The sequence below is a fragment of the Aristolochia californica genome, unplaced genomic scaffold, assembly GCF_029961685.1.
Source record: "Aristolochia californica isolate CCGP_79_NKW_82.1479 unplaced genomic scaffold, dmAriCali1.0.hap1 SCAF_4, whole genome shotgun sequence".
In the NCBI taxonomy this organism is placed as follows: Eukaryota; Viridiplantae; Streptophyta; class Magnoliopsida; order Piperales; family Aristolochiaceae; genus Aristolochia; species Aristolochia californica.
The window spans coordinates 31713215-31723751 of NW_027182103.1; the positions used below are offsets into that span (position 1 = coordinate 31713215).

The window sequence follows — 10537 nt, forward strand, 5'->3', positions numbered from 1 at the left end:
AAAAAAATTTCAGAGGTCCCCAAAAATATTTTCCAATGGATCCCGGCATCCTCCAAAAAATTTCAGCTCGCACTGCATACCCCCAATTTGAAATTCCATCAATTAGCCATTGATTCTCTGCGTCATGACACAGAAAATCTTCGTCTCTAATTTTTGAGCAGCGTTGCTGCTGCTCAGCCCCTTTGAGCCACATCAACGCCCTGAAAGACATGTTTAGATCTACAAATCGAGGGAGTTTCTGAAGCTTACCCCTAATTGCAATGAAGATGGTTCCCCGCTAGGCTTTCAAGGCCGAGGTGGAGCAAAAATTTGTCTGACGGAGCCGACAAAGTCTCCCCCTTCTCCGGTGGTGAACATCAGCCCTTGGAGGGTTCGCCGCTTGGAAATTTTCTGAGACAGAGGGCTCTCAAAAATATTTCCTGGTCGGAACAGTGGCAGGAAAATTTTCCTTCTCCCGTTCGGGATGGAGTGTGGCTTGGCCTGAGCAAGGGAGGTTTGATTTCAAAATTATTTGCAATTTCAATTCATTAGGGGTTTATTTGCAATCTCAATTCATTAGGGGTTTATTTGTAATTTGTTGAACTTATGGCCTATGGCATGTTTTCCTTTATTTAGGGTCATGAGATGAATGAATAATGTAATCATTGAGAAAATTAGAATTAAATAGGTCGGATTCTCCCTCAAAGGTCTAGGTCAGATTCTCCCTTTGAGGTCCAGGGTTGAGCTCCCTTCAAGGGCTCAAAACATCACAACAATCCTCCCTATTCATCGTCTTCCTCGCGTGTTAGATCCAAGGCGTAACATCTTGATATTAGAGCGGGCATACGATGGGCCACGAAGACCCATGGTTGGTGATGCAGAGACAAGTCCATGAAATGGCTGCAGATGGCTTTGCAGTGGACGAGATACAGTATTCGCTAACAACGGAGTATCGAGAGGCATTTGTTGGAGAAACTGTCTCCGATAGGAAAATGGGTGACCGAGTAACCACTTCATCCCGTCTACCAGCCGAAGCCTCTGCGGAGGATTTGGGATCAATCTAAGATCCGGAGGCGCAGAGAGGCTTTGCATCACCACAAATTAAAATTCCTGTGCATGGAATTTCTAAGCTGAACATCGACGACGATTTGGGAAAATTGGAAGGGTTTTCGACTACCACATCATCGGCGTTGGTCAGATTGGGGGAGACCTCAAATCCGGAAGCACACCAACATGACTCACGGCGAGCGGAACCCCATTCTGATATGCAAAAGGAATATCTTCCGGCGACTATTTCGATTGGGACATCAGACGGCAGTGACCCCAAATCGTGCGCATCGGAGTTCCCCACCCCTGTCTCCCACAAAGCCATACATATTCCACCGGTGACACAAACCACGACACTGGCTGAACTGGCAGTTTATGGGGCACAAATTCAGCCGGAACGGGCCGACGAGCGCCAGCCATATTTGCCACATCAGCAGAGGTTTGCCTTTTGCCACCAGACACGGAGGAGGCTCCGTTGGCACCATCGGAAACAAATCCGGTGGGCTCTGGCTTCCGGATTCTCATTCTTTGCCTCAACCTTGCCCTCAGAAGCTCAGCGGAGAGCCATATCCAACGAAATTTGGGGTAAGATTTTGAAACGCCATATATTTTTAGTTCAAACCGGTGGTTCCATGCAGTTGAAGGGCCTCCAAGGTGCTGAGCAGCAGCAACGCTGCTCGGAAATTGGGAACGAAAGCTCTCTGTTTCGGGAAGCCACGAACCAAAGCCCAAATGCAGGAATTTCAGATTGGGTCTATGCAAGTTGAGATCAAATTTTTGGGAGGATGCTGGAAGTAAAACTAATTTTTTGGGGATGTCGGGAAAATTTTTTTTGGTGGATTTGTTATTCTGTGGATGCGTACAGTACTTGTGCGGAGGTGAATTGTCAAATTGCAGAGGGAGGATTTCCTTTTCTGGATCCCAGGGAGATAGAATTCTTTTGGGTAGTAGATTTGTAGCTGAAACTTGGATGGAAGGTCTTTGTTTCAAAGACTAAGGCTTCTAGGATGGTCAAGGAAGGTTCTCAGCCAAACTTTGCTACTTATTTGTGTTTGATTCACTGTCTTTGCAATGTTGGGACAATTGATGAAGCACTGGATCTCATCAAGGAAGGGGTGGAGAAGGGCCTTGGTCCAACGACTTCTACCTATACACTTCCTCTCACATCTCTCTGTGAGGCTGGTCATCTCAAGGAAGCATGTGATCTGCTCATTGACATGAGAAAAAGAGGTGTTTGTTCTAATGTTCAAACTTACACTGGTTTGATCCCTGGTTTGTTTAGAGTGGATTACTTTGAAATTACCATTGGCTTGTTTCACAAGATGTTACAAGATAGTGTGGTTACTTTGATAAATGGATATTGCCAATTGGGAAATCTGAACAATGCAATGAGATTGTTGAATTTCATGCAAGAGAATGGATGTGAACCAGATGAGTGGACATTTACAGAACTGATTTGTGGATTCTGCAAAATGGGTACATTGGATATGGCTTTAGACATGTTCAATAAAATGGCAACATGTGGATTAAATCCAAATAAGGTCAGTTATACTGCCTTAATAAATGGATGTTGCAAGAAGGAGGTGATGGGGCTGGCACTATCGTTGTTGGACAAGATCAAGGAGATTGGTTGTAGACCTAATGTGCGTACATATAAAGTGATATTTAATGGATTTTGCACACAGAATAGATTACCAGAAGCAGAAAAGCTCTATAGAGAAATTGCAAAACAGGGATTGTTCCCCACTGTTGTAACCTATACAGTTTTGATTGATGGTTGTGTAAGAGTGGGGCCACCAGTCTTGCATTTAAAGTGGTTGATGAGCTGATGAAGCACGATTGCCTACCAAACCTTCACACTTACAACACACTCATCTATGGATTATATCAAGAAGTCAACGCCATGGAGGCCGAGCTTCTATTTAAAGACATGCAAAGGAAAGGGTTGATTCCAGATCTAGTGACTTATCCTTTAGTAATAGACGGACCCTATGGTGTTCTGCTGAAAGGCTTGAAGAAGGATCAAGCCTTTCTTGAAGAAGACCACATTGATGGCTATCTTTCCACAGGACAGGCGAGAGGTTCTACCACTGTTGCTGGTTTCTTAGACATGTTGTTGGAGAATGGTTGTGGGTCGTATTTTGATACATATGTTACTTTACTAGTTGGTTTATGGAGAAAGGAGTCAAGGCATTTGTCTCATACATGCGTGTTTATAAAGAGCCTCATTGCACCTTCATATTCAGATGGAAGGACTTGGCGGTTGGCAAATTGGCAAGGGGGTATGTCAGATGAGTACCTTGTTTGATCACGGCCACAGACAAGCACACCTACCTTCGAGCTTGAGGGCAAGCTCGTTCTCTAGGAGGGGAGTAATGTTATAAACTCCATAGCATCTAGAGTAGATAGCTGGAGAAGAGGATAGATTGGGGTTTATTTGCAATTTCAATTCATTAGAGGTTTATTTACAATTTCAATTCATTAGGGGTTTATTTGTAATTTCTTGAACTTATGGCCTTTGGCATGTTTTCCCTAACTCCCTATATAGGGACGTGAGATGAATGAATAAAGTAAGCATTGAGAAAATTAGAATTAAACAGGTCGGATTCTCCCTCAGAGGTCTAGGTCAGATTATCCCTTTGAGGTCCAGGGTTGAGCTCCCTTCGAAGGCTCAAAACATCACAGCAATCCTCCCTATTCATCATCTTCCTTGCATGTTAGATCCGGGGCGTAACAGTCCCATTGCCCAGCTCAAGATATTTGCGCCTGATGTATTTCCAGCGTCTGCAAGGGTGTAGCAAAATACCTCTCTGATTTTGGCTTTTCGGGGTCCTTCTCGAAAATTTGCAAGGTCCGCGGAGTTGGATTCGATGTTTTGGCTGAAAACCTGTCCGATGTCCTAAAATCTGATGTCCTGCCGTCTGATTTCGGGAGTGCTGGGCTGGTTTCGGAGTTGATATCGACTTCGATTTTAGAAGTTCAGGGTCTTCAAATTTCCATGATCCGGAAATCAATTTTGACGGGGCTGTCGCTGGAGTTTCGTGCTTGGAGATTTCCCATTCCCAATTTTTAGATGAAGGGTGTGTTGAATACCCTTCTATTTTTGGAATTTCTGAATCCGCACAGTCGGATGTTGTCTCTGCCGGAGATATAGAGAACTCTTCGAGTTCTAGCGTCTTCTATTCATCCGGATCTGAGGTTGCTCCCAAATCCTCTGCAGAGACTTCGGACGAACGTTTTGCTTTTCCGGTCGGTGGTTTGTTTCCCCGTGCGAGACTTTTGCTACTTTCCCGTCTGTGCTTACGCTCTGCTCGACCGAAACAACTTCTCGATCGACTGCCTCAAGTTCCTCCATTGATAAAAAAATACTTCACCCAGGCAACATGCCATTTCTCTATTCGTTTCGCTCCAATGCCTACTGCAGCCATTTCTCTGATTTGTCTGTGCATCGCCACTACTTCATCTTCTTGGTTCATCGTGTTCCCGGTTTGATACCAGTTGTTACTGTCCCGGATCTGACACAAGGATTAGTTGGGAGGATCTTGGACTTGCCACGGGTTACGAGTCTGACATGCATTAGTGTAGGGATAGTAGGAAACCACGGTGAAGATGAAGATCAATGGAGAATGAGAGAATACGTGGGTTTTTTTTAGGAAAACCCTAACCTTGAGATCAAGAAGGTGATCTCAAGCCTGTTTATGCTAGATTTAACTTAATTCTCAATGCTTGTCTTTCTCATTACTCTTACCCCTTAAATAGGGTTCACCCTGTTAGGGTTTAATATAAAGTATTACAAAAATACCCCTATAAATAAAATATTCCAAAAATACCCCTATAAATAAAATATTCCAAAAATACCCTATAAATAAAATATTCAAAAAATACCCCTGTGGCCTAAACTAAACTAAAATAAAGTATATTAAAGAAAAAAATAAAATAATAATTTTATTGCGTGCATAACAGGTTGGCTCCCAGCCACTGGTCGGTCTCGTGGACTCAGGTAGCACACACAATTTCATCAACCTTACTACCGCCAAGTATTTGCAACTTCCGGTGAAATCCCAGCCAACCGCATCAGTCTCTGTTGCCAATGGGGACAAAGTGCTGAGCTATGGGGTCAACAAGTCTGTCTAATTCTCCATTGCTAGACATATATTCTCACCAGATTTTTGCATCAGACCCCTCGCTGGTTTTGATCTTGTTCTAAGCGTTAATTGGCTACAGACCTTAGGACCAATTTTATGGGACTTTGCTGCCCTTACCATGAGCTTTGAATTGCAGCACCAGAGTCACAGTTCAGGGCCGTCATACCGCAGGTGCAGCACAACAGCATACCATCCAGCAACAACAGCCCATTGTTAACATGTTGGAAACACTGCTAGATGACTTTGCTGATCTGTTTCACCTCCCCAACAGCCTACCGCCCTTGCGCCACTGTGACCACAAAATCCGTTTGTAGGCAGGCTCCGAAGTGGTGGTGGTGCGGCCATATCAATACCCCACCTACAAAAAGATGAGATTGAATGACAATGTGCTGTCATGCTTGCGTCATAAGGCCGAGTACCTCTCCCTTCTCGTCCCTGTCTTGTTGGTGACAAAGAATGATCACACATGGCGGTTTTGTGTTGATTATCGAGAATTAAATGCCAAGAACATTAAGGACAAGTTTCCCATACCGGTGGTGGATGAGCTGCTAGATGAACTCCACGGGGCCAAATATTTCACCAAGTTCGACTTGCTGTCTAGCTATCATCAAGTCTGCATGCATCCTCCGGACATCGAGAAAACAATCTTACGCACTCACCGTGGCCATTTTGAGTTCATTGTCATACCCTTTGGGCTCTCCAACGCGTCATCCACATTTCAGGCATTGATGAACGAGGTATTTTGCCCCTTCCTCAAAAAATTTGTCCTTGTTTTCTTTGACAATATCCTGATTTTCAGCAAGAGTTGGGTGCAACACCTCCAAGACCTGCGTCAGGTCTTCAGCCTCCTCCAGACTCACCACTTATACTTGAAGCGCTCCAAGTGCTCTTTTGGTCAGCCACAGATGGCCTATTTGGGTCATGTGATTACAACATCCGGTGTCACTATGGATCCCACCAAAATTAAGGCGATACTATAGTGGCCACCACCCCACAATGTTGCTGCCCTGAGAGGTTTTCTGTTATGCACCTAATAAGATCATTATTTTAGTTGTTTTCTTTAATTTACTTTGTTTTATTTCAGTTTTATGTCATAGGGGTATTTTTGGAATATTTTATTTATAGGGGTATTTTTAGAATATTTATTATAAACCCTAACAGGGTAAACCCTATTTAAGGCATAAGAGTAATGAGAAAAGGAAGCATTGAAGTATTAAGAATTAGGTTAAATTTAGCATCAAGAGGCTTAGAGTTCTCCTCAACGAGCTCTAGGGTTTTCAAGCTTCCCTTAGGCTTGATCTTTCATTTTCGTCTTCCCCATGTCTTCCTACTATCCCTACAGTAATGCCTGGAAGACCCGTAACCCATGGCAGATCCCAGATCCTCCCAAAGAATCCTTGTGTTAGATTAGGGACCATAACAACTGGTATCAGAGTGGGAACACAATTGGTTGTTCTATATCCCAAGAAAGATGGATTGCTATGGGTAAGGAATTGGAAGAAATACAAGCATGGTTAGATGCTTCCAGCGAACGTTATGCAAGGGAGCCATGCGCTACCGCAAAATAGGTCACACGACCTGAATTCTCTGAGCATGACAGTGGCACAGAAAATGCAGCGGAAACTCTCTCAGACGAACAACAGACAAAGTATGAAATCCGAGAGTCCTCTATCTCGTAAAATCTCTCCAAACGTCCAAAATCCGATGGCGGAGACACCGATTTTTCAAAAATGGAAGGGGCTCACCCTTTCCCAATGGACTCCATGCTTATCTCCGAACCGAAGCTGCAGTGGGGAGGTGATTTCCTAATAGAGGAAATTCCAAAATCGTCGGCACTGGACGATTTGGGGGTGACCTCAAATCCGAAATCAGGGGGGAATAGAAAATTCCGTCGGCGCCATAGGCGAAATTTCTGCTGGTCTCTGTTTCGAGGGGCTGAGAAATAGTGGTTCTCTATGCTGCCAGTGGCGAAGCCCCAACGGGCTTCTCTTTGCCATCGGCGAAGCAAGATATTTTTTCGACACTGAAGATGACTTTTCCGCAAGGGATCTCGGTTCTGGGGCTTGAGCAATGACGATTCACAAGTTTCAGAGAGCCCTCTGTCTCGGAAACTATCCAGGTGGTGAAGCCCCGACGGGCTGCTATTCGCCACCGGAAAATCAGGCTACTCTGTCGGTGCCGTGAGAGCGGAAGGAGACGTCTGTCGCCCGCCTTCGTCGGTCCCGTGAGGAAAGGATGCACTGGCTGCATAGTTCAGGAGCTATCAAAGAAGAAGACGGGTCCTGATTAAATTTTCCTAAGTTAGGAAAATTTAATCAAAGTCAGCGCACTCTCCTAAGTTAGGAAAATTTAATCAAAGTCAGCGCAGTATGCTGACTCCTCGCGCAAGACTGGGCGGAGCAAACTGAGTCAACCTAAGCCAACTCTGACCAGATCAACTCGGAAAAAAAAAAATCTTTCTCTGGGTAGAGGCTCTCTGATACAGCGGTTGACACTTGGACAGGGATGGCGCCATTGGCACAGGCTCGCAAACACTACTTTCAAGCTTGAGTACAAGCTCGTCTTCCAGGGGGTGTAATGTTATGCATGCAATAACATCATTATTTTAGTTGTTTTCTTTAATTTACTTTATTTTATTTCAGTTTTATGTCATAGGGGTATTTTTGGAATATTTTATTTATATGGGTATTTTTAGAATATTTATTGTAAACCCTAACAGGGTGAACCCTATTTAAAGGATAAGAGTAATGTGAAAAGGAAGCATCGAAGTATTAAGAATTAGGTTAAATCTAGCATAAAGAGGCTTAGAGTTCTCCTCAACGAGCTCTAGGGTTTTCAAGCTTCTCTTAGGCTTGAGCTTTCATTTCCGTCTTCCCCATGTCTTCCTACTATCCCTACAGTAATGCCTGGAAGACCCATAACCCGTGGTAGATCCCAGATCCTCCCAAAGAATCCTTGTGTCAGATTTGGGACTGTAACATTTTCTCGGCTTGGCGGGGTATTATCAAAAGTTCATACAAAATTATGCCCACTTTGAACGCCCTTGTCCACCCTGCTGCTCCGTAATGCCTTCTAGTGGATGGAGACAACAAATAACTCCTTCAATGTGCTCAAACCAGCTCTCGCTTCAGCACCGGTGTTGCAGCTACCAAATTTTGACGACGACTTTGTGCTGGAATGTGATGCCTCTGGCAGCGGAATTGGGGCAATCCTTCATCAATCCCAGCACCCCATTGCATACTTCAGCCGACATCTCACCCTCCACCATCACAAATTTCCAGCCTACGAGCGAGAATTAATCGGGTTAGCGAAGGCCGTGCAACATTGGAGACCTTATTTGTCTGGCCATTTCTTTCGTATCCGCACTGATCACTCCAGCCTCAAGTTATTGTTGGACCAATGCATCTCCACGCCACCTCAACAGCACTGGATCAGCAAGCTCATGGGTTTTGATTTTACCGTGGAACACAAATTGGGTCCCTCGAACCGAGCAGCGGATGCTCTCTCACGTCGGTCAAATGCAGCAATGCACCTTGCAGCCATCAGTCACCCCACACCACTGATGCTAGAGGCTATACGTCAAGAGCACCAGTCCACAGAAGAATTGCAGTAGTTGTCTCAGAAAATTACAGCAGGTCAGATGGCACCTCACCGATCCATCTTGTACAAACGGCAAATCTACCTCCTGCCTTCATCTTCCATGGTACTAAAAATTTTATCAGCCTACCATGACAGCAGCCATGAGGGGCTCCAGAAAACTTTACAGTGGGTACGCAGTGATTTTTATTGGGCTGTGTTGAGGTCTCACATTGCTGAATATATTGCTGCATGCCTGATCTGCCAGCACAACAAGGCTGACCATTTGTCTCCGTTTGGGGTACTCCAGCCCCTTGACCTTCCCACTCACATATGGTCCGACCTCTCCATGGATTTTATTGAAGGCCTTCCAAGATCAGTGGGCAAATCCATTCTTTTGGTTGTGATTGATCGCCTTTCCAAGTATGCCCATTTCATGCCCATGGTCCACCCATATACCGCAGCCATAGTCGCCCAAGTTTTTGTTGACAACATTGTCCGTCTGCATGACATTCTGTTATGGACTCTATAGCATCACGAGTTACCAACAGGCATAGGAATTAATGAATGTGTTTTTCAATTTCCATGTAATTGTTTCTTGGTTTGGTTTTGTCTTTGGTTTGGGTTGGTTTAGCATTTATTTGTTTGAACCATTGACCCAAGAGGTCTTTAGTGTTTTGGACGTCCTCAACCCTATTTAAGGGGACAGCTAGGGTAATGAGAATTATGAATTGAGTCTACTTTAGCTAGAGTAAATTAGATAAACAAGTCAAGAGCTCCTTCAAGCTCTCTTCCATTTTTCCCCCAATTCTCTTTTCTGAAATTCAATACCCATCAATCCCTCATTCCATCTCAACATCAACCAAGGTGATGGAAGGAAGAGAAGAGAGGAGGGTGACAAGATCCATGGCTCGTGAGGATCCTAACAACGTGGTATCAGACAGGTCCACCTTCGGTGATTCCTCTTCTCCAGAGGACATACGTCAAGTACTTTCAGAACTTCAACAACGATCCACTCTTCAAGGTACTGAAATTTCTCACATCAATAATACATTACAAACACTGGAATCATCTCTACAAACCGTCATCCAACAACTTGCTGCACTTCAAGCACCAATGCCACTACCAGCAACCACTTTTCAACCACAACCAGTACCCCACCAACAATTCACGCCACCACCAAATCCAACCCTGCGCCAACCAATGGGTTCCATGGCAACTCACGCACAAGGACCATCAACGGTTCCAAGGTACTTTAAACTTAACTTTCCTACATATGATGGCTCTAAAGATCCTTTACTGTGGTTCATGAAATGTGAACAATTCTTCTATCATCAACAAATGGTGGAAATGGACAAGGTTACTTTGGCCGCCTACCACCTGCTCGATGAAGCGCTCATGTGGTTCCATCACTACCGAAATGTCCATTCCATTCAGGATTGGCTGCACTTTAAACATGCTTGCCAGTTGAGGTTTGGACCTCCAGCTAGCAGCAACCCAGTGGGGGAATTGATCAACTATAAATAGACAAGCACCTTAGAAGTTTACCAAAAAACGTTCCAAGAAAGGTTGGCCCGAGCTAGTGAATTTGTTCTTCCTCACCTGTATGTCAGATTTTTAATGCTGGATTGACAGAGGCGGTTAGATTGGAAGTGGAATTACTTAGTCTGATAGATTTGGACTCAGTAATGAATTACGCTAGAGTTGTGGAACACAAACAGAGAGTTATAAAAGAGTCTTTACAACGAAAACCATTTTGGAACAATAGAATACATGGTATTGCATCTGGT

The 10537-nt window shown here is 44.3% G+C and overlaps 1 protein-coding gene across 1 annotated transcript; it reads left to right on the forward strand.

Moving 5' to 3' along the window:
• Positions 1 to 2033: 2033 nt before the first annotated feature.
• Positions 2034 to 2855, forward strand: LOC137963206 (pentatricopeptide repeat-containing protein At5g65560-like). Its single transcript, XM_068810377.1, has one exon. The coding sequence runs from the start codon at positions 2034 to 2036 to the stop codon at positions 2853 to 2855; it is 822 nt and encodes a 273-aa protein (XP_068666478.1).
• The last annotated feature ends 7682 nt before the right edge of the window (positions 2856 to 10537 follow it).

Bases quoted from the DNA above. Each gene is read 5' to 3' on its own strand.
- LOC137963206 (XM_068810377.1), top strand. From the start codon at position 2,034: ATGGTCAAGGAAGGTTCTCAGCCAAACTTTGCTACTTATTTGTGTTTG.